At 46.6% G+C, this 27,700-nt stretch overlaps 2 protein-coding genes across 5 annotated transcripts in view; one reads left to right on the plus strand and one right to left on the minus strand.

Annotated features, from left to right (window-relative positions):
- INPP5E (inositol polyphosphate-5-phosphatase E) lies at nucleotides 1-27,404 on the plus strand. Of its 3 annotated transcripts, none has more exons than XM_075905573.2 (11): nucleotides 1-212; nucleotides 3,673-4,720; nucleotides 10,006-10,129; nucleotides 10,863-10,960; nucleotides 11,894-12,018; nucleotides 12,747-12,866; nucleotides 13,947-14,054; nucleotides 14,183-14,344; nucleotides 15,184-15,299; nucleotides 16,253-16,389; nucleotides 18,139-27,404. In XM_075905573.2, the coding sequence occupies exons 2-11, from the start codon at nucleotides 3,873-3,875 to the stop codon at nucleotides 18,269-18,271; spliced, it is 1,971 nt and encodes a 656-aa protein (XP_075761688.2). In that variant the 5' UTR covers nucleotides 1-212; nucleotides 3,673-3,872; the 3' UTR covers nucleotides 18,272-27,404. The 3 variants fall into 3 exon arrangements, with proteins under 3 accessions (XP_075761688.2, XP_075761690.2, XP_075761687.2); XM_075905572.2 differs by lacking the exon at nucleotides 1-212 and adding an exon at nucleotides 475-675; XM_075905575.2 differs by lacking the exons at nucleotides 1-212; nucleotides 12,747-12,866 and adding an exon at nucleotides 469-675.
- PMPCA (peptidase, mitochondrial processing subunit alpha) overlaps nucleotides 20,875-27,700 on the minus strand; it is a 12,632-nt gene continuing 5,806 nt past the window's right edge. For both annotated transcript variants that reach the window (XM_075905586.2, XM_089772968.1), the window contains 5 exons: nucleotides 27,285-27,403; nucleotides 26,711-26,801; nucleotides 25,986-26,048; nucleotides 25,341-25,485; nucleotides 20,875-23,631 (listed from right to left, as the gene is read on the minus strand). In XM_075905586.2, the coding sequence (XP_075761701.1) occupies nucleotides 23,462-23,631; nucleotides 25,341-25,485; nucleotides 25,986-26,048; nucleotides 26,711-26,801; nucleotides 27,285-27,403 (588 nt within the window). In that variant the 3' untranslated portion in view covers nucleotides 20,875-23,461. The remainder of the gene's footprint in view (nucleotides 23,632-25,340; nucleotides 25,486-25,985; nucleotides 26,049-26,710; nucleotides 26,802-27,284; nucleotides 27,404-27,700) is intronic.

Below are 27,700 nucleotides of genomic sequence, written 5' to 3' on the forward strand. Positions count from 1 at the left end.
AAGCTGGAGGCTTCCTGAGACAGAGCAATGCCTGGGAAAGGCAGGCAGAGCTGGGGAGCTCTGGCCAGGCAAGCTCCCAGGCTGCAGGGCCTGAGGCAAGGCCTGAAAGTACCAGGGAGACAGCCAGGCTAGGAGAAGGCAGCAGGTTTGGCCATTTCAAACTGCAGTTTCAAGGGCCTAGCGGAGGACTGGAAGTGGGTCACTGAGGCAAGGTGGGTACAGAGGGTTGGGGGCTCCCTGTGGGGGAGGGCCCTAGTGTGGGGGGGCACTGTGGAAGGGCAGTACTCAGAGGGAAGGGTGCCTGATGCAAGGCGAAGAACAAACAGGTAAAGCAGGTGAGAAACCAGCCAGAGAGGCGAGCTCTAGGAGTGAGTTGAGCTAATTCCCTGAGTGTCCAGCAGGAGGCGCCATAATGGCGAGTCAGGCCCTGTTACCGGCATAAACATTTCACCGCCGACAACTCATCTGCTCGATTCGTTTCTTTCGCTTTGCAAACTGCCCACTGCAGCGGGGCCCGGCCCGCGGGGTCCTGGGGGAGCGCGCGGCGCTGGCCGGGGCGGTGCCTCCTCCCGGCGGCAGGGCGCGCTCGCGGCGGGCTCCGGGCCTGCGCGCCGCGGCTGCTCGTCGTCAGGGGCGTTGCTAGGGCCGGGCCCGGGCTGGCGGCGCGGACTGGAGGTGAGAGCGCGGCCGCTCGCGCTGGGACCCCCCCCCCCCCGGCCGGGAGCGGCTCAGGCGCGGGCCTGCCCCCCCTCAGCGTCTGAGCCCCCCCCGGAGCGTCACTCTGGTCTCCCCGAGCGGGCTCCTGAGGCCCCCCCGTGTGTGTGTGTGTGTGTGTGTGTGTCAGACACACGGGGGACAGCCCCCCCACTGTGTGTGTCTGTGTGTGTGTGTGTGTGTGTCAGACACACGGGGGACAGCCCCCCCACTGTGTGTGTGTGTGTGTGTCAGACACACGGGGGACAGCCCCCCCACTGTGTGTGTCTGTGTGTGTGTCAGACACACGGGGGCTGAGCCCCCCCACTGTGTGTGTCTGTGTGTGTGTGTGTGTCAGACACACGGGGGACAGCCCCCCCACTGTGTGTGTCTGTGTGTGTGTGTGTGTGTGTGTCAGACACACGGGGGCTGAGTGCCCCCCCCACTGTGTGTGTGTCCCCATCCCAAGGAACGAGGCTGAGCCCTCCCCCATCACACTGTGTGTGCCATGGCGGGGGGGGGGGGGGCTGAGCCTCCCATACACAGTGTGCGTTGCCCGCCAGACACACACAAGGGCCGAGGCCCCGCAGTTGTGCGTGTCCTAGACATACTGGGGCTGAGCCCCAGACACACACTGCGAGTCCTCCCCACACACAGGCAGGGGCCGAGGCCCCCAGTGTGTGCCCCCCCAATACACACATGAGGAGGCTGAGCTCCCTCTTACACACGCTGTGTCTGTATCTCTCCCCCCACACGCTATGTTTGCGCCCCCTATAGACACCCATGGGGAGGGCTGAGTTCTCCCCATACATACACTGTGGCTGTGTCTACACTGGGCCACTTATTCTGGAAAATCAGCCGCTTTTCCGGAATAAGCTGCGAGCTGTCTACACTGGCCCTTGAATTTCCGGAAAAGCAACGATGCTCTACTGTACAAAATCAGCCGCTATTCCGGAAAAACTATTCTGCTCCTGCTCGGGCATAAGTCCTTATTCCAGAACACTTTTCCGGAAAAGGGCCAGTGTAGACAGCCCAGTAGTCTTTTCCAGAAAAAAGCCCCAATCGCGAAAATGGCAATCGGGGCTCTTTTCCAGAAAAGCGCGTCTACATTGGCCACAGACGCTTTTCCGGAAAAAGGGCTTTTCCGGAAAAGCAGCCTGCCCATGTAGACACTCCTTTTCCGGAAAAACTGAAAACGGAATAGTATTCCGTTTTAAGCATTTCCGGAAATTCATGCCAGTGTAGACACAGCCACTGTGTCATTCCCGCCCCAGTACTCCTAGACACAAACACACATTGTGTGTTTGTGTCCTCTGTAGACCAGGGCCGGCCCATAACATTTTGGCACCTGAGGCGGGGAGCTCAAATGATGCCCCCTCGCTTGGGCCAAAACTTTGAAAGGTCTCAATTCTGCTTTCTTCCTGTTCTACTCCTCTCATCGCACTCCACCATCTCTGTGCATCTAGAGCAGAGAAAATACACATGCACCAGCAGAAGACACAATTTTCTACACTCTGGGTCCTAGTGACGCCTTCCCCCCAGTCTGGTATCTGAGGCAGCTACCTCAGTTCACCTCATGGTAAGGCCAGCCTTGCTGTAGACACACATGGGGGCAGAATTCCCGTTTAGTCGTTGTCAGTATGCCCATTTTACTGGTGAGTGAATTTTCTCAGAGTGGTTAAAAAGCTCGAAAAAGCTCCTAGTGAAATGTTGGTGCCTTAATAATAATAATAATAATGAATGGTGAAGCCAGGAACAGAACATTATTCTAAACTCTCAGCCACTGGGGAATGTACACATATTGATCTTACAGGGGTTGAGAAGATTAAGGTAGTATTCAGGCTTGATTGATATTTAATAGGATAACTCTGATAAGATTTTCATTTCACACCTGTCAGGTGACACTACTTAGCTAGGTAGAGTTTCATTGCAATTTGTTTGCTTGAGGCTGTAGGGACACCACCTTGCCTTTCTGTGGTAAGGAACTGTTTTGTGGATGTCAAAGCTGTATCCTTAATGTTGCTGTAGCTAAAAGGAGTCTTCTTCAGCTCCAGTGGTAGTGGCCAAGTGTTTTGAAGCCATGGATCTACCTTAGTGAATGATGATGATACGGGATCATTACAGAACCTGAAATCATTAAAACTGCTTGGTTTCCGATGCTGAATGTCTTACCTACCTGGGCTAATGGATCACTCACTACACGGTGAAGTTTTGAAAGCCTAAAAGTTTAAATGTAGAATAGTGATAGAAATGTAGCCGTGTTAGACTGGTGTAGCTGAAACAAAATACAGGACTATGTACCACTTTAAAGACTAACAAGATGGTTTATTAGATGATGAGCTTTCGTGGGCCAGACCCACTTCCTCAGATCAAATAGTGGAAGAAAATAGTCACAGCCATATATACCAAAGGATACAATTAAAAAAAATGAAAAAAATTAATTGTATCCTTTGGTATATATGGTTGTGACTATTTTCTTCCACTATTTGATCTGAGGAAGTGGGTCTGGCCCACGAAAGCTCATCATGTAATAAACCATCTTGTTAGTCTTTAAAGTGGTACATAGTCCTGTATTTTGTAAAAGTTTAAAGTGGTAACTTGTATGTGGTTTTCATTTCCATTTCCTGCTGCGGTAAAGGGAATTAACATCCTGTCCTATAACATGAGTGGTAGGCATTTACTTCCAATTCTGTCCTTAGGAAGTCACTTCCGTCTCCAAGGCCTAAATTTCCCCTTCGGTAAAATGGAAATAACACTGACATTTTTTACAGGAGGCTTGACAAGACTTGGGAAGTGCTTTGAGATCCTATTATGGAAGATGCTATGCAAGCGCATGTTTTTATTGTTCAATGCCTGGATTTAGAGTAAACTTAAAAAACAACAAATGGTCTGGTAGCACTTTATAGACTAACATAACATGTAGATGGTATGTATGGTTCAGCAGGTTATGACAGTTCTGTTTCTTTTGGGCAATTGCAGGTGTCTTACCTCTAAGGCGTTTCCAGTCATGCATCTTGCTACTCACATAACTTTCCCGTATTCCTGGCAGAAGACTCAGCTGCATTCACATTCCTGATCCCCGTGTTTTGGTTCAAACGTCAGAACTATACAATAAAGAAGATGACTTTTTGAGAGATTGACTCTGTGGAGGGGGTCTATTGCAGATACATGGGAGGAGAATGAACCCTTCAAATGGATTTCCCCAGCATGCAGTGGCATGTGTTACTTCGAGTACAGAGGGCAGAGTATTACAGGACCAGCAAGTGAAGAAAGCTGGTGGAGCTATGAGGAAGGAGGCCGGTGACAGCAGGGTGCTTGCACTTAAAGACCATCCAGACATAGAATCCTTTTTAAATGATACCTTAAGGTTTCCCCCTGATGAAATCAAACCCAATATGAAGATTAAATCTGCCACCCCAAAACCTCCCAGGAAGCCCAGGCTGGCGCGAGCATCATCGCTTGATGAGAAAAGCTGGAGGAAGAGGAGACTGTTTAGAATGAGTCAGGAAAATCTGATTGATCCCAATGAGACAAGCTCCTCCAATGGCTCTCTCCAGGAGACATCCCTGAGTCCTCCCACCAGGAGCAGAGTGGCACTCAATGGCAATGAGGGTTCTTTGCACAACTTGCAGGATGCTTCAGAACCGAGCTATTACAGAAAGAACAAGAGTAGCATTTCTGAGTCAGAGAAACAGGTCTCTGAGGTCCCCACCGCTTCTGTGGGGTTTATGCAGGGGAAAGAATCATCGGGTAGCAAATCCCGGCTGTCCAAAATAACACCCTCTCGACCACTGCCCCCCTTGGAACTCAGCATGGCCTCTCACGTGCTGAGGACAGCTAATAGGATTGACTCGGATTATATGGATTACCAACATTATTCTCAGAGCAGGTTTGAAAGGGTGAGCAGCAGTCTCAGTGACAGTAGGCTGCACAATAGCGGGATGGTCTACGATAGCTGTTCCACAGACTCCATGAAGTCTACATTCAGCCTACTTACCCCTCTTCGTGCCAAGGATGTTCGAAACAGGTACATTATTCTTCATCTTTTCCTAGCAGAGAGAATATGCAAGTTGTGACTAGATGGCCAATTGCTTTGCAGAATTCTGTTTGTCTGGAATAACTCACTTGACCAGTGAGTAAACTATTAGTTGTTTGTTCCCTTATTTTCACTGGAATATAGGAAGGGCAAATGGCTGCATTTTTGAATGGCTGCTTTATGAAGAGCAGCATGCTAGGAAGAAACATTTGAGGATGGATCAATGCGTGCCCAGGAAATTCAGGAAATATTTTGAGAGCACAAGCATAACATGTAGAAAGTGGCTGCTGTAATGAAGGTTTCACAGCAAAATACTTTTCACATGCATTGCTCTGAAGATTAATGTTTTAACTATTGAAGATGAAAAGCTCAGAAGGGCTTTTTCATGCTATGACTGACTTTCACATGAAAAATGATTCAGAAGTTAATTACTTTCAACTTTCTGATAATATACAAGTAGCTGGTTTCAAAGTTAAGAAACAGTAGGTATGGTTGCTTAGGATCAGTGTATTTAAAAAGTATATTTAGTTGGAATTAGAATGTTTCATGGATGGGATACGGGTTATTCCAAAATCCAGATAGTCTAGCAGAAGCTATTAGTTAAAATTGGAGGTTTTTCATTAGTGGGAATTGCACAATTTTCAGTGATATCTGATCAGAAAATGCCAATATCCAGTTCATCTTTATTTCCTGTTTCTGGGTGGGAGGAGAATTTAAACAATCTACCAGGATTCGTAAATCTGATGAGAATAGCTTATTAAAGGAGAAGCACTGAGTACCTGCCATGTCCATTGGCGTCAGTGGGATGCTTGGCACTCTTCAGGATCAGCCCCTCATTTAAGCATCTGATCATTTAAGTGGATATGTAATGAGTCAAATTTGCCATGACTGGGATCTTGTCAGAAGTGGCACATAGAGTGGTATGACTCTGGGTGCGTTTGTCACGTAGTGCCAGCCAAAGCTTTACCTGCCATTCTCAGAAGTGAATTAGCTAATGAATTCCAGGAGTGACATCATCTGCTAATGTGATAGAGCAGTGGCAGTTCTCAGTTTTGCCGGAGGTATGTTCCTGACTTCCTGCTAAGTAAAGACCTAGAAGAATGCCTTCCAGCTGTTGGACATTAGTGCAGGCTTCCGCTACAGTCTGGTGGAGGTGTGCAGTGTCCTCAGCTCTCAGCAGTGTCACTGTCAATGGGAATTGGAGCTACACTGCTCATTACATGAACTATGTGGCTTCTCACAGAATCAGGCTGCTTGTTAGCAATTATTTTATCTCTCTCTCTCGCAGGAGATCCTCAACCACAGCTTTCTTAAAATCCCCTGGGAGAGAGAGCATAATTCTTCCCCTCCTCCACTTGCTATCTTACAAACCTGGAGAATCTTAGGCTACATCTACACTGCATCCCTCTTGTGCAAAAGCCCATGCAAATGAAGTGTGGATTAGCATATTGCCACACTTCATTTGCATAACTAATTAGGGGCCGTTTTTGCACAAAAATACCCTTTTGCGCAAGAGCCATTCTTCCTCATTTTTTCAGGAAGAATGGCTCTTGCACAAGAGGGTGTTTTTGCACAAAAAGGAGCTGTGTAGTCAGCTTCTTTTTGCACAAAAGCCTCTTGCTTAAAAATGCCCCTAATTATGCAAATGAAGCACGACAGTATGCTAATCTGCACTTAATTTGCATGGGCTTTTGTGTAAGAGGGATGCAGTGTATATGTAGCATTACAGAAAAGAGTATGAAGAAGGGTTTGTTATGAAGAAAATTCCTAACTGTCAGGGTGGTCAAATATTGGAATAAATTGCCAAGGGAGGTGGTGGAATCTCCCTCTCTGGAGATATTTAAGAACAGGTTAGATAGACATCTGTCAGGGATGGTGTAGACGGAGCTTGGTCCTGCCTTGAGGGCGGGGGGCTGGACTCGATGACCTCTCGAGGTCCCTTCCAGTCCTATGATTCTATGATTCTTCAGAGTGAAGAGGGAATAAGCTACCAGAGTCTCTCTGCAGTCTTCAGCAGTGTTCCATCTAAGCTTCACAGGTCAGCTCCATGCATTGAGCCCTGAGCCTCTGTCTGGGAGGGGCTGATTAGACGCGTGAAGCCGTGCTGCCACACAGCTTAGAGAGAATACTGGTCTGCAGTGTCTCCAGGAAACCCATGCCTAGAACAAATGCTGGGTTTTATAAATGACAGGCTGTAGCTCCAAAAGCAAGAGAAATGTTTGAAAAGCGAAGAAAGGCCCCAGTCAAAACCCCAGTTTCATGCAATCTCCAGATTTATGGGGTGCATGATACCCCAAACTGGAACAGAATATTACCCATTCTCCTGCTATGCTTCCTATGGATATCTCTTGCTTGTTTGTCTTCCACATTTGGTTAGATTCAGCTGTTGTTCTGGAGGGTACAGGCTTGTGAGTCCTCTTGCACAACTAGTTGCCAGCACAGCACCAATTTACACAGCCCTCAAAGCGGAAAGCAGCAACACATTGTTATTAATAAATAGCAGGTGTCATTGTCTGCTTTCTATACTGGGACATTGCCAGACACTAAAGAAGAAAGGTGATCGATCATCTGTCCATCCCAGTTTGCAGCTTTAATTTTCTTTTTATATTTGAAAAACTTCTCCTGCAGGCAGGTTATTGAATATTTGTCTCTTATGGGTTTTCTTGCACCTTCCTTTGAAGCAGCTGTTGGAGATGGGACACCGGGTCAGACCCTGCATTCCCTGACATTATACTATAATCATTAGTTGCCGGGTTTAAGGCTCCACAGACTAAAGCAGATTAGACATGTTAATTCAGCCTGCTCTCCTTTCCTGAATGTCCCTACCAAACCCCTGACCATTGGCAGCAGTAGATTCTCTGCAGGACTCATGGGAGGAGCAGGCCCATGGAGGAGGGTGAGAGGGCAAAGAGGGCGATTGTCCAGGCCCAGCAATTTAAAAGGGCCCAGGGATACTGGCCTCTGCTGCATTAACTCTTCCAAAAATCTCTCTTGATTCAAAGATGCTTTTGATATGAATCATGCAGGTTCCGGGGCGGGGTTACTTGGCTTTCCCCAGAGCAGGCAGGCTGGATGGGGGAAGAGAGGGAGTGGCCAGCCTAGGGTTCCTCTGGTAGGGGGAGGGGGCACTTGTGGCTCCAGCTGAGGGAGGTCAGGCAGGGGCCCATTGATTTCTGCCCTGAGGCTCTAAATTGGTGTCAGTGAGCCTGGGGAGAAGATGTGGAAATCCAACTGTTTCAAATTTCATATGCTGTTTTAGTTAGGGCTCCAGAAACCTCTTATTTGACAGAGTGAATTGAAGTGAGAATAAGACTATTTGACTTGGACTTCTTAGTTCCCTGCAGCCTAATGCAGGAACTATTGTAATTTGTTTATTGTGTTAGGTTAACTGATTGATATTATGTTGGATGCTAGTTCTTGGTGGGGGTTAGTCATCAGATCAGTCACTCTTTTTTTTCCCCCATATGTGAGTTTAGTACTAGAAGAAGTAATACTCTGTACAGTCACACACCAGGTACAGCACAGGTGACATCTCTGCAAGCTTCCCCGACCCTGATGCGCCAGTCTGACCTGCCCTGACTGGAAGAAACTAGAGAGAAGAGACTAGTTCAGTGTTCATGGTTCGTTCAATCCTCGAACACTCTACCGAGATTAGTATTAAAGGTGGCATTCGGGGTACTGTTCCTAGCAAATTCATTTTCCACAAGCCAGTGGACAGGCAAGTGCTAGCATCTCCTTTCCATATCAATCTGTGTGGTGTTTGAATTGGGTGACTAGAGAGATGCAGCTGCTGCCACTTCCAAGTGGCAACTGTGAGTTCACCCTCCTCCCAAATTCATTTTATTTAGAACATTTCACCCAGAGATTATTCGCCTTTTCTTCTACCAAATAACTAGTATACTTGCTTACTAGTATCCCATCCATTCACCATCTTGTCATGCTTATATTAGAGATGTTAGGAAGTGAGTAATTAACTAATCGTGGATAGTATTTCTATTAACTATACGATTAGTCGATAAGGGAATAAACCGCAGTCCCGGCTTGCGCTGGATCCAGCCTGGCTCCTACTACATTTAAACTACAGTGCCGCAGCGGGATAGCTCCCAGAGCTGGTGTGAACTGGGACTGAGCCAGGCTTGCTTGGTCCTGGCTCATGCTGGGTCCAGCAGCCCCTGTCCCTGTGGGGGTAGGGGGTGTCCATAGACAGGGGTACTCTGCAGGATGTGAAGCAGTCTCTGCCTCCCCCCTGCGCTTCTGCCTCTGCTAGAGGCAGCAGCCTGGGGGAGTGCTGGGGGAATTGGCTTTTAAGCTGGCTCCCCCTAGTACCGGCTTCTGCTTCCCCCCCCCTTTCTGCTTCTGATACAGTAGTTGACTAGTCTGATACAGAGGCAGCAAGGGGCGGGAATGCAAGTAGTCCACTACTCAACTACTCGCTTACATCCCTAGCTTATATGGCATCCACTGTTGTGGTAGTGGAGCATTATGAAAGTTATCCAGACCTAGATGAGGTTTTTCTCCTCTGAGTGTGAATACAATTTTAACTGGAGCCTGGCTTGATACTCCAGTGAGATATATGTTCCCTCCGATTATAGTGCTCCTTCCTGAAGTTCCGTCCACTTCCTCTTCCTGAAGATGACTGAACACAGGTTTCTCCAGAGCTTCCTGTCACCAATCTGAGCACTGGTCAAAGCTGAGTGGGGATCACTCGAGAGAATTGCAAGCCCCTTTATTAGTGCTCAGAAAAAGCTCTCTAAATTGGATGTTGTATTTTACACTCTTCAGTTACATCTTGGCTGTTAAAAAATGTCCCCGTTTAGTTAGTCAGGAAGCATGTGTGAGGCACGATGCTGAGTGTTCTGTTTCTCCAGAACGTGACCTCTGAGGATTCTATCAGCACAGTTTCACCCACTTTCCTAAGTATCAACAAATCTGACCACTTGTGGGTGTTGAAAAGTGCCACAAGGTTTTTCACTAGATAGTGTATGGACCCTGCTGTTCTGAATAGCATTCTGAATAGTGTTCTGAATAGCATTCAGCATTGCATCTTCTTGCCCTGGAAACAACCTAACATTTAATGCTGCTTTTTTGAAGGCTGTGAATATTAGCTCATCTTTAAAGGAACTTTTAATCAACAAAGTACTGTAAAAATGTTGTTAAGATTTGGGTCTGTGCATGAGTGATGCAAATCAGGATTTCAGCAACCAGAACATTTGCTTATATTCCTTTTTTAACAATATAGAGTTTTAAAAATACATTTCCTTCTCCTTGTTTCACAGAAGCTATTTGGAAGGCAGCCTTCTGGCTAGTGGTGCATTGCTGGGTTCAGAAGAACTGAGTAGGTATTTCCCTGATCGGAACATTGGAATATTTGTGGCCACCTGGAACATGCAAGGCCAGAAGGTGGGTACATGAAGCTCCTGAATTTGGCCCTTGGCCTTGCATGTTTCTCCCCGTGTTTGTTAAACAGACTAGTGCCACTGTTTCCTGTGGAATTGTCACTTTCAATATATTTATGATGATGATCCTCATCTGCCTGAGTAGCTGAGTATGACCAATGTAATGATATGTAGAAATGACCAATGTAATGGTGAAATTCTGTGACCTGTAGAAGTTGGGATCTCCCTTTTTTTTTTTTTTTTTTTTTTTTTTTTTGGGGGGGGGGGTGCTCCCAAAGGAGTGTCTCTGAAGGGAAACATAATCCTAACTACAGCTATCTATAGCAGAGAAACCCAAGATTGCTGCAACTGGGAGACTTAGGGACAGAGCCAGAGAAAGATGGAGGAAGACAAGGCAGTGGATGACGGTGTTCAGCACCTCTTGGGATCAGGACAAGAAATTAAAAATACACACTAGGTCACAGCATGTATTGTGTGACCAAAACATTTCACCCCCTGTGTCAGTTTTTATATCTACAGCATGGGTACAATGATGTTTGGCTAGGGGCTGGGATGTTACTAGACTAGATTGGTGCTGTGCATCTCAGAACTAAAATGCAGTGGAAGTGCAATATATTAGCAGTGATTGTAAATGATTTATTAACTCATTACGCTAGAACCCTTTCTGGATTTTCCTTCCCCTCCTATCCAAAGGCTAGCATAACAGACGCTGTGCATCTCTTCCTGTTTTTTTGCAGGAACTTCCAGAGAATCTGGATGACTTCTTGTTCCCATCTGATCCTGACTATGCCCAGGATATGTATGTCATTGGGGTTCAAGAAGGCTGTCCAGACAGGTAGTGGAAACAGTGTAATGAAGAGCCACCCTTGATAATCACTGCTGGGTTTTTTATCCTCTTCAAATGAGTTTTCAGTATAGCAGAATACAGAATCAAATTGCCCTGGTGCTTTATTTATATTTCATAAAACTGTGAATTCATCAGTCTAAGGAGAAAATGGTTTTTAGAGGGTCTCTTTACTGAACATCATACTAGCCCTAGTCACCTACCGTCACCCCAGGTTTGGGCTCTGTACTCCGCTTGCTGAAGGCAGTAGCCAAACCTCCTGATTTCAGTGGGAGGCGTCAGCTCTGCCGCTGTCTTGTGTGACTTCAAGCAGGTTAGCATGTCACAGTACTGCGAAGTGCCAGGCTGACAGGTGCTGAGAACGTCCATTCGTTCTTAGCGTCCTTCCAAGATTTTCAGAATGCCTCTGGCAATAACGTGTCAGAGTAAAGCTGCTGCACACGACCGACAGGGTGCTTACTGTCTTTCCCTGTGGGTTTTATATTTAAAAAGCTGTTTGTCTTCAGATCAATCCTGGGCACCATTGTTTTGACAAAGGAGATTTGCCATGAAAACCATTATATGGCAGCAGTTGCTGCATCCTTAGACTGCTGGTTTCCCCTGCTGCCTGTCCATTCCATCATCTTCCTCCCCACCATCTGCTTCCTCCTCATCACCAGTGGGCATCGTTCTGGCACCTTCCAATGGCTACATCTCTCTCTCCTACTACCCTCCATGCAGGGGCGGCCCATGGCTGTAGGCGGATTCGGCCGCTGCCTGGAGCGCCCACCGATGACGTTAGTCCATTGACGGCCCTGTAGGCGGGGGCGCCAATCACGCGTTCCGCCTGGGGCGCCAGCTGCTGCAGCCGGCCTTAGGCTGCTCCTGCCTCCATGTTGCCCTGGAGTTGTGATGTAGCCATGGTGCTTTTGTTGTGTCTCGTAGAAGAGAGTGGGAGATCCGCCTGCAGGAGACGCTGGGGCCCCATTATGTCATGCTGTATTCAGCTGCACACGGAGTTCTATATATGTCAGTGTTCATAAGAAGAGATCTCATCTGGTTCTGCTCAGGTATGTTGTTAATGAAGTGCTGGAGAATACAGAGGGGGGACATTGCACTGTCACTGTGTGAGGGATAGCGGGGCTTGTAATGGTGGATGGAAACCTCAGAGAGTCATTTCAGTTAAAGGTACAAATTTCACTTTCCTGCTGAAAGTATTTGTGATGCCCAAACTCTGATCAGTAGCCTGCCATGCCAATAGGACCCGGCCTTCTGAGAGCTCCATGGGGTTTGTGTGGTAACTTTTGTATTTATGATCCACAAACTGGAAGTGATGGCTTTTAGGACTAAGCCCCCTTGAGTTTGAGGTGTCCTCTCATCCTCCTGAAGGCTTGATTCCCAGATAGACAAGCTGAGTGACACTTGTCTTGCTGTGTGTCTCGCAGGTGGCACCTTGCCTGCAGAGGCCCTGTCTGTGCCACACGGACCATCACAAACCTGTGGCACTTTCCTAGGTGTCTTCTGTATGCCCTGAGCCATAATATGGCCCCACTCCACCATTGTGTGGTAGTGTGCATGTCTGTTAACTGCATAGCTTGGCACCTGTCAGAAGGCAGAAGTTCTGTAGTGGTGCTGGGTGTGTGCCCTTTGTAAACCGGGATCCTCGGAGCCCGAGCCAGCAATGCAGCAGTCTGATGAAATGACTCTCACTCCTCCCATTTCCACCCTCTTTCCTCCCCAAAGTGCAGGGTCAATAGGCTTCCTGTAGTAGCAGCCTCTCTTTCCCTTCTTCCTACAGAGGTGGAATATGCCACTGTGACCACTCGCATTGTGTCTCAGATCAAAACCAAGGGAGCCCTGGGAATCTGCTTCACGTTCTTTGGGACTTCCTTCCTCTTCATCACGTCCCATTTCACATGTGAGTCCGTGACGTCGTTAACGCACGTGCCCTGCGTGGGGGAAATAGTGCTCCACCTGCCTTATAGATTACACGTGCCCATTTGCTGTATTACTTACTGCTATAAGGCTGTCTCCTGCATGGAACATGCTCCACAATTTAAGCTGTGAGCAAACACTGTGTGAAATGAACTTCTTATTGGCAAGTCTGAACTACTGCCTCCGCCTTCACTGCATTTCTGAGCCCTCTAACCACAACTAAACTCCTCTTCTGGCTTTGTTACTGTAAGCTCCTCTGTGGTCTCCCAGCACTCTGCCCCTTCTAGCTTATACAGAGAACAGCTGCTACAGTCTTCTCTTGCCTCTCATTCCATCACACCTCCTTTGAATCTCTCCCCTGACTCCTTCCTTTCTCCTTTGCATTGCATTCAAGATTTTTGCTTTTGAAGCTGCTGCTCCTCATATATCTTCCCTTCTCTCCTAGCATTTTGCTCCACCCCTATTTCCTTTGCTTTGCCAGAGATGCCAGGCTTATCAGCATTTGTCCGGCTCTCCCACACCCATGTCTCCTTCCACACTGTCCCCTACGTAAAAAATGACATCTGGTCTACAAAGCGACTCCCTTACCCTCATTTAAATCCCTCCTGAAGACCACTCCTACTATGGCGTCTGTAAGAACCCAGCCGATCAGGTCACTTGGTATGTTACACTAATGGATGCTGAGAGTTAACTGCTCCTTTGTGCAGAAGTGACGGGGGGTGGGGGATGATACATTATGGCACTGAATGTGAGGCTGGGGATTGCAGAGTTGGGAAGGGTGCAGGAAGGGAACATAATGTATGTCATTCACAAAACAAAACATCTGCTGACACGCCTAATGCTTTGTGTTGTCCTCTTTCCTTGTCCCTCACCTATCACCGCCTTAGTTTGTACTCTCTTCTGGGCAGGGCCCATCTCATCCTACATGTTTAGAAAGTGCCCAGCATGTTTTGGACTCTGCCACAATCTATGTAATAATGATCCCTGGCAATTGAATTCAAATTCTGCACAAAATCTCCATCTTTCTGCCTGAATTTGCAGTGTCTGTGTATCTCTCTTTCAGCGGGGGATGGTAAAGTGTATGAGAGGACGCTGGACTACAATAAAACCATCCAAGCCCTTGGTCTTCCCAAGAATGTCCCAGATACAAATCCCTATCGATCCAGCCCCTGTAAGTAACTTGATGTGGACCGAGCCTATGTTCGTGTGTGCATGTCTAGGGGAGGGATTTGTGGGTCAACTTGCTGCCCTGCCCAAAGGACAGGTCAGGCTGATGGCCTGTCTCACTTGATGTTGCAGCTGATGTCACAACTCGGTTCGATGAAGTGTTCTGGTTTGGAGACTTCAATTTCCGACTCAACAAGGATCGTGAGAGCGTGGAATCAATCCTGAGCCAGCATCTGGACACAGACATGTCCAAGTTACTGCAGTATGACCAGCTCATTAAAGAAATGAATGATGGTGAGAGACTTGCTGCCTACCCTTGTACTCCCAGCCCCCACTGCCTGGAGATCTCCAACCATGTGAATTTCTACAGCTTTCTTTTTACTTCTTGGATAGCGACTGACGTAACGAGGGAGTTGTCTGGAGAGGGAAAACCAACAGCTTTCAAATATAATGACACTTCAAAGGAGGGGAGTAGGAATGTGAATTCTCGAGTTCCGCATGACGTGCCACACGCCCCTGGCAAGGCACTCACTTGCTGTTAATCATGGTTGTTATGGAGGTGCCTAAGGCCAGCCAGGACTGGGCCGCATTGTGCCAGGAGCTGCGCAATGGGCCGTACCCCAAAATGCTTCCAGTCTAAACAGACAAGAGAAGCACAGGGCAGAACACCCCAAGGAACAATGTGGTGGCAGAAAACGTTATGTTAATTCCACTATCTGGGTCCGAGTGCTGCAGCGTTGGGGAAGAGTCTCCCTTGCAGGTGGGTGGGGTGGCTTTGCCTCTGTTCACTGCTCTGTAGATTGGACATAATTCCCATCTACCTCACAGGGAGCATGTGAAAGCTGATTGCTTTGCAAAGCATGGTGAGGATGTCGATGGAAGTGCCATAAACATGCCAAGGATTAGTGCCCCAGGTTTTTCAATGTTGGCGATTCATCCTTAACACTCCCCCACCCCCGCCCCTCCGTTTATGCTGGTGGGTCACGTTTTGTAGCCCTGCATGTTACTGGTTTCATTTCTAGACAGGATTGGCAAACTGCATTTGAAATGTGTGTGGTAAATGCCCAGCTGCTGTCATGTTCGGTTACTTGGGAAGACTCACTTTGCTCTTCATGCTGTCTCTTCCCTTGCAGAGGCTATTTTCAAAGGGTTCCAGGAGGCTGCCATTCACTTCCGTCCTTCCTACAAGTTTGATCTAGGGCAGGATAGCTACGACACCACTTCCAAGCAGAGGACGCCTTCGTACACGGTACGGTGTTATTGTAAACACGCTCCCGGGGAGGGAATGGGCTCTTGGCCACTGCAATGGGTTCTGGGGCACCTCCTGACTGCATCTGAGAGAGAGCTCTGCCTGGTCTGATGCCCTTCCTGCCTCGTGTGGCCTCCCGTGCACCAGGAGTTGCAGAGCTTCCTCTTTCATGGCCTGGATCTCCGGCCAGTTCACTCTAGTTTCCCTTTTGGGCCATCAGTCTCACTGCCCTGGCGGACTGGCTCTCACTTCCGGCTATCCGCCTGTTCAAGACGAGGCCACTTCCTCAGTGGCCGATGGGGGAACCAGATTCCAGGTCAGGGACCCTCAGACCAGTGGCCATGCTCTGCACAATCCAGTACCTTGCTGCTATTTCCATGGGCCATTTCCTACTCTACTGCTACCCAGCTTCTGTGCTGCACAGTAGTTCCGTTCCTCTCGAAGGGAGGATCCACCTGTCGTGGGGGGGATGCCCGGGATGCCCCCCCATGTCAGTGCATCTATCTGATCCAGCAGCCATGCTGGAAACTTCCACGATGCCCCTGAGCAGAGTAGCACACTGTGTGGGATAGGGAAAGGGTCACTGGATCCTTAAATACCTGGATCCCTGCCAGATAGGAGGTGAGATGTGGCAGTGACTGTTTTCCCACTGCACGTCCCAAGGGTCAGCCACGCAGGGCATGGCAGCTCCTAGAGAAGGAATTTGCACCCACCCATAGAGCTGTATGCATAGCAGGGCTTGGGGTTCGCAGGGCCAGATTTGCATGCTGCCGTGTGCCACCTCTCTCCCGGGATGTTCGGATGGGCGACTGAGTCCCTGCACGGGGCTGAGTTCTGTCTAAAGTGGAATATTTTAAATGGACCTGGACCTTTCGCATACAAGCGCGTCTCTCCGGGGCAGACAGGCAAAGGCGAGTGAACATCCATCTCCCTGATTTCTCTCAACCTCCCAGGATCGAGTGATGTACCGAAGCCGGCACAAGGACGACATCCAGGCAGTGAAGTACTCCTCCTGCTCAGCGATAAGAACGTCAGACCACAGGCCTGTGTATGGGCTGTTCCGGGTGAAAGTGAGGCCTGGCAGAGACAAGTCAGTAACCTGTTTGTGCATCTGTGCGCGTGATTAGCCTGTATTGAGCGCCTAGGACATGCTTCCAGTTAGCAGTTGGTGGCTTCTGTTGTCACAAGAGCTCCTGAGATGGAATGAGTCCCAGTAACCTACTGCAGTGTATGTGTGTGTGTGCGCTCTGCGTGTTACATTTCAGACCCAGTGCTGAAAACAATACACCGAATCTAAACCAGACTGGCGATAGCAGAATCCCTACTGCCGGTCCCTGGGTCCTTCTGAGGGCGATTACTTGAGTCCAGTGCATTTACCACATAGGCATGTTCACCTGAGACACAGCTCTCAGTGCTCTTTATTGAGAAAACTGAGGGGCTGCCTTTCTTTCCTTGCCCAAAATTTGCACTTCAGTCCCCCAAAGAAATGACTTTTGCCCTCCCTCCCCAGAAATGGATGCATTTCAGTAGAGCTGCATGTATACAGCTTGCCAAGCACCTTGGGGTACGCTAGGATTCATACCCCTAGAGGAATATCAAGTCTTGTATCTGTTTGCCCACATTTTAAAAGCTTGTAAAAAGTAATTGGCTTGACTAAGTGAAGCTGGCTAGTTGTGTCTCCCTTGTGAGTTGCATGCCTAAGTAATTAAACATTAAAAAGACTCTCTAGATTAGAAAAAAGTGCTGACCGGGTGTTTGGGGAATCAGTGCTACTAAAATTGCTGTTTCAGATGTCCCCCCCAAAAAAACAAATCTCAGTAGGTGCTCTGTTCTGTCGTGGGGGAAATGTGACCATGTCTTCATGGTAAATACAGAGGTGTTGCTGAGTCTGTGAAGGCAGTACAGGTGTGGGGCTGCATTTGGTGCATGGCTCCCATTCTTCTGCTCCCTGGCTACAGGATGGGTCTTAAGGTTGGCGCTCAGGAGGAAGAGGAAAGCTTTCTGACCCTGCATAAGTAAACTCCACCTCAGCCTGGGTGGAACAACTGAGGCATGAGCTCTTGAGCCTTACACACTTCAAGAGGACTTTTCTTGGGAGTTAGATAAGGAGACTAGCAGGACCAGTTAAAACAATACGGCTGTGTCTAGACTGGCAAGTTTTTCCACAAAATCATCTGCTTTTGCGGAAAAACTTGCCAGCTGTCTACACTGGCTGCTTGAATTTCCGGAAAAGCACTGACGATCTCATGTAAAATCGTCAGTGCTTTTCCGGAAATACTATGCTGCTCCCGTTCAGGCAAAAGTCTTTTTCCGAAAGACTTTTGCGCAAAAGGGCCAGTGTAGACAGCACAGTACTGTTTTCCACAAAAAAGCCCTGATCGCGAAAATGGCGATCAGGGCTTTTTTGCGGAAAACTGCGTCTAGATTGGCCACGGACGCTTTTCCGCAAAAAGTGCTTTTTCGGAAAATCATGCCACTGTAGACGTAGCCTACGTGTTCTTGCTATTTGACAGTCATATGCTTAAGGGCCCAATGCTGACCGCTGCTGCCTCAGATATGTCTCCCATTAGTGCTGGAAGTTTCATACTCAGATTGAGGGCACGTTTCGCTTTTACTACTCAGTCTAGTCTCTCCAAACAAGACTTGTGTAAAGCCTAACTTGTGATGCTAGAGAAACACTAAGATTCACTTAACATCAGAGCTACAGACGTATGTTAGTGCAAGAGAAAATGGAAAAGTTCATTCTGGCTACTGTTGTGTCCTAAACTAATCAAAGAGCTCTAAGCCAACATAAATTGTGCATATTGTGCAAATCTAACAACTTTTCTTTGTATTGTAGCATCCCACTCGCTGCAGGGCAGTTTGACAGAGAACTTTACTTAATTGGAATAAAAAGACGAATTACAAGGGAACTTCAGAAGCGGCAGGAATTAAAAGACCAAAAATCCAGCAGGGTCTGTGCTGTTTCCTGACCTTAAAGCTCAGCAACAAAGCTGCAAATGGTGTCATAAAGGAGGTTTTCAGACCAAGGCAAAGACTACTTGATTCCACATCTGCAGAGGTACAGATCAAGAGGGAAGGGGTCTTGGTTTGAGCACCAGCATGACAGTTGCTGTGGCCTGTATTAGATGTCTTAAACCTCAGCTCTCAAGTTTCATTTGCATGAGCTAATCCAAAGAACTTGAGTGCTTTTGCAGAAAAGGGACTATTCAAAACATGCCTCGGCTTATTCAATCAGGTCACTTTTAACAAAACTCCTTTGCAAGCAGCATGATGTATAGTTAGGTGATAAGTCTAGCCTTACCCAAGACAAAGCGTCTTATTGGGACACGCGGTCTTGGATTAGAGCGGTTACTCAAGGAAATTTTGCAAAAAGGAGACCATTGCGGTTTTCTTTATTTTGGATACTTGCTTTCTAAGTATCTATCACAGGAGGGCATTGAAGTCAGCAGTTTATGTATTTATCTATAGCCAAATGTACAGTATCCTGTAAAATACCCAAGAGGACCAACTAGAGATCTTGAGCAGTCTCTCTCTCAGGTTGATGCTTGTTTATAATAGATGTGCTGTTGTGGGCCACTGCAGCAAGCTCTGTGTGGATGTACAATAATCAACGTGCATTTAATATGGCCTTTTGAATTAGTATTTATTTTTATGACTATGTTGTTGCTAAGGGTGCATATTAATCTCTGAGAGCAGCACATGTTCTCAGATGAAGTCAAGAGTTCCTAAACGGATGTTGATAATTTATGGATCCTCCATAGTGGAGATCCCATCTCTGTGTCAGTGAGAAATTTCACATGCTTGCAGCAGCAATAGATGCCGCAGCTGTAAACAGTGGCCTTGGTAGGGCTATTGTGTAAAAATCCAGCAAAAAGTGGTTAAGTAAAGAGAGCACTAAAAAAAGCTACTTATGGTGGGAGAAAAATCTGTTTCTGCCTTTGGGAGATATTCAGAGCAAGAACCAGGAATCAAAAGAACTCAGTTCTGTTCCTTCTCTGATTCTCCATTTGGAGAAGTTATGCCCCCCCATTCCATTTGCTTCCCAATCAGAAAAATGTGGAGAATTTCTCTTTAAAAGGGCCTCCTCTGACGGCGAAGGCACTCTGCACTCTTTTGTGCAAAAACATATGCAAATGAGGCACAGTGATGACGATCGCTGTGCCTCATTTGCATACTTAATGAGCCACCATTTTTGCACAAGGGGCTTTTGCACAAGGAGCAGTCTACACTGCTCCTTGTGCAGAAACCCCCTCTTGCACAATAGCTGTTCTGCCTGAAAATAAGCAGCAGAATGGCTCTTGCGCAAGAGCGGCTGCTCATTAAGTATGCAAATGAAGTGCAGCGATTGTCATCGCGGTGCCTCATTTGCATATGTTCTTGCGCAAGAGAGCCTAAGTGTGGAATATTACACTGATTAAAATGTACATGACAGTTAATACTGTAACATTTCTCATGAGCTGACCTTGCTTGAATTGTTGGTTAAATATAACACTTTTTAAACCACATTACTACAGAAAATACAAAGCAGATGGTTTAGAGGAAGTTCCATTGTAATTATAAGGTATTTTGCAGACACCTACTTCCACAGTAATCTTGGGATGAAAAAAATATATTTTAGTATACTATACCAGTACTGTGATCAGTCCAAACTCTGAAAATACCTATGAGAAGTGCTACTCTTGACTGGTAATAAATCGCCATTTCACATTTTAAACCAAAATTCTGCTCTCAGTAATCATGTATTAATCCCCGTGAAAAAAACTCTTGCTGAGATCTCAGGGCAGAACTGTTGTGCATATAGGAGAGAAAATAAGAATTGGATGCTTTAAGGAAGAAATATAAGGCTCAATCTTGCAAGGTGTTGAGCCCTGATCCAGCAAGACTGAAGTCTGTGGGCTACTCATGTGCTGAAAGTTAACCATGTGCTCAAGTGTGTTGCTTTACTGACCTGAGCACCTGATGGGCTGGAGTCCTTAATGTGTCTCTCCATCCCCTTTAAAGAACAAATCAGATTTTGGTTTAAATGAGATTTTCATACCATAAATGTAGCCTACAAATGATAAAGAAAAGTCCAACTTCATCTCTGGTTTCAGCATTTTCATGTTAAAGCACCTATTAGTGTGTTTTCTGTCCCTATTTCTTTTTACAATTAAAACGAGGAGCAGATTTTACTCAGACTGTGTGATTTGTAAATTGTGATTGAGTGGTAGATTTCTTGTGGGAACAATACTAAGCTAGAAAAGGACCTACTGCCCCTGTGCCATAAATTCTTTGTGGAGAGTGAAGGTTCCTGTACATGCAGCAGTGACATCAAAACCAAACAGAGCCAATTTTGTTGCTGAGCAACAGCAGAGTAGAGTTCTAATCAAGGCTGTGACCTGTGCTCACTATCTGGGTGGCCTGGTGCAAATCATGTCTTTCCTCAGCTGTAACATAGGATAAGGTTCTTGTTTTTCTAAATGTTTATGGTTAAGTTTAAAAACATGTCATTATCAATGCAGCAAAGCCTCCTAGAAATCCATTGGCGTCGATAACGTTCTAAATGATCGTGTTCACTTACTAATCGCACCCAATTATTTCAATGTTTTTATTTGTTTCCTTGACAAAGATACACGCCACAACTGACAGGACACAACTGTGTGTTGTACAACATACTACGGTTCAAAAAGCAGCTGTGTTTTTTTAGTATCCGCTGCACCACTTTGGGTCTGTTCTCTGCTCCAGGAGCATGCGCAGCTTCCTCTGACATCAATGGATGTTGTGTTGCTAAAAGCTGCTTCTGAACCTTTTGCTCAGCTTGATGGCTTAGGTACCAAATCATTTAATTGCAGCACTGCACGACTTCATTATTTATGCCTAGAGAGATCAGCTATTGTATATAACTGGATATTACATCTCACCTGTCAAAGGTGATGTTTTCTCATGTCTGAAAAACAGGTCACTAAACCCTGTTACTGGTGGTATTCTTTTGTGGATTTCTATAAACTGCCTTCTGCTGGGCTTTCAGCAAGAACCAATTACCTTCAAGACTAAGCTCTCTATACAAATCATTCATCTGTACTGACATTTAATTCAGCTTAATCTTTCCTGGGGAGATTGGCAGTTATCAAGGTAAATTGCTTTGGTTTGCAAGAAACCATTAGTTGCGCTTTAGGTTCAACCTAATTTCAAGTGAGCTCTGTGCCCCCAGTATCTACCAGGCCACACCCTTCAGAGGATCTGTCCAACAGCACAGTACTTGATGGAAAGCTACAGCCAAGGGCCTGTCTGTACTACAAACAGATTGACATTGCATTGATTGATCCACTGGGACTCGATTTAGCAAGTCTAGTGAAGACTTACTGAATTGTAGGAATGATAGTGTAATTGAATAGTCATGTAACTGCATGAAATCTTCATGGTTACAAGACTATTCTGTAGTCCCTGGGACCGAGGCCAGGAGCCAGCGCGTTCCAATGCCACGCCCGGAGAGTCCCCTGGCATCCTGGGCTGCTGCCTCTGTATATCAGAGGCAGCAGCACATGGTGGCAGGCAGAGCTGGTCTGTGAGGGGAGCCAGTTTAAAAACCAGCTTCCCTTGTGGACTAGCTGCCCACTCCCCATCCCTGCTCCCCTGATATACAGAGGCAGCAGTGTGAGGTGGCAGCAGCCTCTGCCTGCAATGGGCCCAGGCTTGCTGCAGAAATAGGCTACTCTGCACCCCATAGAGCAGCTTCTGTCCACAGGGAGCTCAGGCCCCTCATGGACAGAGGCTGCTTCCTGGCAGCCTCCCCAGCCCTCCACCCTCTTGCTGCTCCTCTGATAGAAGCAGCAGCAGCATGTGAAGGGGAGGCAGGCAGCATTGCAGAGCTGGGGGAGGGGGAAACTGACTTTTAAACCAGCTTGCCCCAGCACTGGCTCCTGCCTGTCCTTCTGCCTCTGTAGGGGGCAGCCAGGGAGTGGGCAAGTGGGTCCACGGAGCTGGCTTGAAAGCCAGCTCCCTGTGCGTATCAGCTCCTGCCTGCCCCTCTCACCTTCTGCACTGCTGCCTCTATCAGAGGCAGGTAGGTGGATCTGGTGCTCATAGGGAGCCAGCATTTAAGCTAGCTCCTCACAGCCACTAGCTCCTGCTTTGCTGCCCTTGATATAGAGCAGCAAGGGGTGGGGCAAAATGTGTGTAGTTGACAAGATTATACAATTAACTGATAAGCCTAGGTTTATCAGTTAATCTTGTCGACTACACCTTGACATCCCTACTAAATTGACTGATTACTCTCCCTTGGACTCCAGTAGCATAACCAAAATTGACATAGCTTAGCTCATTGCTGGGTCAACAGGAGAAACTGTCCCATCAACTCCCCTTACTCATTTTGTTCTGATGGGGGTACAGATGTAACTCAAATTCTGTAGCTTAGATCAACTTTTCCACATAGTACGGACCTGCCCTTAGTATGTTACCCATAATAAGTCTAACAAGCACATGCAGCAATCTTATTCAGATTATTGAAGCTATTTTCAAATGAACTAGGTATAAACTCAGAACTTTGAGGGGACAGGTTGTTCAAGTGTCCTAATTCAACTTGATTAGTCATATTTGGACTAAAACATTACCTTACATTAGCAGTACTTGTAACAATTCTCCCCAAATGACAGCATTACTGTGTACAGCCTACAAGATTGGAGGACAACTGATTTATGAAATGTATTTCTACCTCAATCTCCTTTACTAAAGAGTACAATGCAGTTTGGGTTGGAACCATCAATGCCCAGGACTATGAAGAAAAAACATGTACACATTTCCCTTGTAATACTGGTTATTTAAAGCAAGTGGCAACTAAGATCATGGCTAATTCATCAGTATGCTTAGCCCTTCACCTGTAATGATGATGTTTGCTTCACCACATTGCCACTCAAAGTGCCAAGAGAATGGCCTACACCCAGCCTTCTGTGATAGGCAGAATTTATTGATGACCAAAGTACTTATTCAGAGCTAGGACAGGTCTGTAAGCCTATACCAGCATGAACGCTTCACATTCTGAACATCTGAAGCCATCTTAGCTACAAGAAAAGTCCCATATTTACACCGTGTACATGTAAATATTCTTTTTTGCAGTGACATAATCCAAAGAACAATAGGTATCAAAAAAGTTAAGTCTCCTGATCTAGATGACAGTTGCTGCTTTATCGAAAAAGCCGATACATCCTCGGTAACCGTCCATCCTTACTAGACAGTGCTGCTTGAATGTGTTCGTACGTAGGCAATTCCGTCAAGTCACCCAGGGCAGCCACGGCTGGTTTGTTACGAAGCATTTTAGTGACCACTCTCTTGATGTCATTGGGCTTCACGTTACCTGCAGACGATGACAAAAAGAGCTATTTTAAATGCATTTTAGAACAGGAAGAAGCTTTGCTGTGGCGGCTGAATAGTTTCATTGCTGGGTCTATGCTTGGAATGCCTGCATTTGGATTCCAGCTCTGTCGCACTGTCTCAGACTCCTCCTGTCTAACTGGAGCACTGAGCTAGCTCGTAAGCAGTTGGGAAGTTAGGAGTCTCAAACCATCTCACAAAGGAAGTTAATTGATTTTAACTTGTGCCCAGTTAAAGGGACACAGCTTTGCAACTGCATTTACCTCTGAGTTTTTTTAACTGCTAAGTAATTGCTACAATTATTTTGAGATCAGAGAAAACTTGCTTTCACAGTGCTGTTTAGAAAAGAGGAGACTGAGGGGGGATATGATAGAGGTCTATAAAATCATGAGTGGTGTGGAGAGGGCTGATAAAGAAAAGTTATTTATTAGTTCCCATAATAGAAGAACTAGAGGACACCAAATGAAATTAATGGGTAGCAGGTTTAAAGCTAATAAAAGAAAGTTCTTCTTCACACAGCGTGTAGTCAACCTATGGAACTCCTTGCCAGAGGAGGCTGTGAAGGCTAGGACTATAATAGAGTTTAAAGAGAAGCTGGATAAATTCATGGAGGTTAGGTCCATAAAAGGCTATTAGCCAGGGGATAAAATGGTGTCCTTGGCCTCTGTTTGTCAGAGGCTGGAGAGAGATGGCAGGAGACAAATCGCTTGATCATTGTCTTCGGTCCACCTTCTCTGGGGCACCTGGTGCTGGCCACTGTCGGTAGACAGGATACTAGGCTAGATGGACCTTTGGTCTGACCCAGTACGGCCGTTCTTATGTTCTGTGGGTCACGTCAATTGCTCTGGTTTCGGTACACAAACCCGACCATATCGCTCTTGCGCTAAGAGGGCCTCTCAGTAATGCCAGCAGCAAAGCTGAAATAAATTCAGAGACAACACACAGATGATGGAAGAGACAGGAATAAGGTGAGTGGCAGAACTGGGCCCAGATTTGTGGGGGGTTAGTCCCAGAGCTGCCCATTAGCACCTTATGGGGCTGGCTCTGAATTTAAAAATCAAATTGATAGTGTCTTTTTAAGCCTTGCTTAGAGTAAAGACCCTCCAGCTGCATGGGCAACACGAGCACTTCCATTTACACAGTCACTTCTCTCGTGTCAGGAGATATTTTGGAGGGAAGTGGTATGCCTGTTCCACCCCAGGAAACTGAGGATCAGAAACATTAAGTGGCCTGGTCAGATGAAGAGAAAGCCCACGCCGGAACTGGGATGGCGTAACTTCCAGTGATCTCACTGGGTTTTGGCTTAGACTTCATCACCTTGCTAGTTAGATTTGCTGTCTGTATTTGAAATACTGTACCCTGCAGAGCAAGGTGAGCTGGACATTTGTCCAATACTGACAAAAATATTGAATCTCTAGAGTGACCGCTGATACTGGGGGATTCTGCTGAAGCTTCCCTGCCCCCCTCACTTGGGGCTAAGAGCCCACTGTGCTGGAGAACTGGACCAGAACTACACAGGTAGCACCGTGCCAAAAGCTCCCATTTTATTAAGTACAGGATTTAGAGAGATATCCCACCCAAACTGGTGAGGTAGCTCCTGCGTAAAGGCATCAATCTGGTAGCAGTTTCATTCCCGGCAGAGCACACCCGCAGTTCAACACTGTCAGAGCACAGTCAGTGGGGATTACTCACCGATCAGAGTGCACAATTCATGAGGGAGTTTTCTTGTGTTTGTTGCCAGCACTTGCCTTCCTACATCCTCAAAGATAACTGGCCGGGACTCTAGGTTCATCATAAGCATGGATTTCAACTGGGTCTTTGCTCGCTCCAATTCTACCTGTATGGCAACAAAAAATACAGCAGACTGGTCTAAGGACTGGCAGCTACTCGCTGTACAGAGTCATCATCCTCTAGGAATAACTGGGAGACATCAACATCACATTCTGTTGTCAGCATAAGTCTGGAGCTGGGGTGGGCTTTACAGCTGGAATGAGTCTGCAGAGGTGGGTTTTTTAAGAGGAAAAGGAACGTGCTCAGTAAGTCAGCAGAGCTGGTTCCAGAACAAAGTGGTGAGAAGTCAAGAATGGGCAACAAGTCTCATCTTCTACATAGATTTTTGCCACGAGTACACTCAAAAAAAATGGTTGTTACAAACACCCGCCTCCTTGTGGAGAAGCTGTTATGATTACTAGAACGTTAAAGGCAGGCGAAATACCAGTCAGCAGGAAATGTACATTCAAAACCTTGCGTATGAAATTCATCAGCTGAGCTAGGGCCCATCACTGTGGTATTTCAGTTCTGAGATTGTGCTTAAAATAAAGAATTTGGGCAGCTTACCTCCCCTACTGCTCCTGCCATTAAAATGAACTCTCTTGTAATTATTTCCACCATTTCTCGGACCTATAAAAACAAGCGAGTCTTTGAAAGAAAACCAGAACAATACCTGCTCATTCTCTCAACTCAGGTTTAAGCAAAGAAAGGAAAGCAAAAAAATAAAAAACCCAGGGATAGCAGTGTGAGATTTGCCACTCCCCTTTTGGAGTCTGAAAGATTCAAACCCCTTCCTGGTTGAACTGCGGGAATACAAGAAAAGTATAGCGGGGCACTACAGCAGCAATGCCCGTCCACGAGAAGGGAACTTTGCCAGAAGAGGACAGAGGATGTGCGCAGCACTTGAGCGATTTGAGGAGGATGTTTATGGCAGTGGGTCAGGAATACATAAACCCAATTCACCTTCATACATAGTCAGCTGAGTGGGAAAACAGGATTTTCTCTTCCAGAGTGGGGAACTTTCCCAATGCCCATTACATGTTAGACAAGAACCTTACGCTGAGCCATCCTTGAGATTAAAGTGATACACAGACTGATGGAACCTGGCCATTATGCTCAGGCAATTCCACTGCAGACTAAGATATTGTACCCTCTAAGTGTGAATGATTTAGGTTTTGACATTTTATACACAACCAATCGCTGCTTAAGGATAACATGGAAAGAGCTACTCTAAATCTGTGACAAATTTACTTTATATGAATTTGTGGCTTTTACCATTAAGAGCCATGTACCTGTCGAGGATCTGCACTGGCATGGATACACAAGAGACCTGTATCTTCATAACTGTGGTGGTAAGAAGTTGCATTGTACATCCAGTGATGCCTGTAAGTACAAGAACATGCATCTGAGAGCTCTGTAACAAGACAACATACTCCGTGCTTCATCTTCAAGATGAGGATTCCCAAATGCTGATGGGAATTCAAACGAGTCCAATCATTATGAACACATCTCCCTTCCCGATTCTTTTCTCCTGTGCAGATCTGTCTTTTACTCCCCTTCCCACCATTTCTACAGTGGGGGTCAACAGTAGGATGCAGGAATGGTTGTATTAACTGCTAATTTTCAAGATTGTTTTCTCCCTAGTTGATGACATGGGTCAGTGGATGACAACAGGATTCCAGGGCACCTGTGTTCAGCTGAACTACACCCACCTCCTCCCAAATAAGCAACCTCAGTTTCTAAGGGCCTAAGGGCTGGTTTTTTTAAATGGGCACATTCAGGCTTTCAGATGGAGCCTTCTGTTCAGGGCCCAGATCCAGAGGAGAATCCTTGGCAGTATTCCGTGAAAGAGAAAGGTAAACAAACCTGTTGAGCACATTAAGATAGAGACGGGTGAACATGCCCTTGCCAGGCCCTCCGGCAGAAAAGGAGCCACCACCTCCCATCATCATGTTTAATACAGCAAAGGGAATGAAGTCTTCCTCCTGAATCACAGTAAGAGAGTGCAGATGCAGTGCAAGGTGTCTCAGGTCTCAAAAGTGAGTGGAAGAAGGAAAAAGCTGGAAAAAGGCCCCAAATGAACACTAGAAGCGATGCAAATACTGCTGTGTGTCTCCAAGGACTAATGAGGTAGGGATACTTATGATAGTAAACTCCTGCATTTGAGAGTCTGCTGGCACAACCTTCCCCAGCCTCAACAGGCTACTGATGAAAAACTTCTCTGCTTTCTGCATGTATTTGTTCTCTCAGACACAAGACAGCTCCAACATTTGAACAATAAC

This window comes from Pelodiscus sinensis, chromosome 23 (genome assembly GCF_052426305.1).
Source record: "Pelodiscus sinensis isolate ZL-2025 chromosome 23, ASM5242630v1, whole genome shotgun sequence".
NCBI classification, from domain to species: Eukaryota; Metazoa; Chordata; order Testudines; family Trionychidae; genus Pelodiscus; species Pelodiscus sinensis.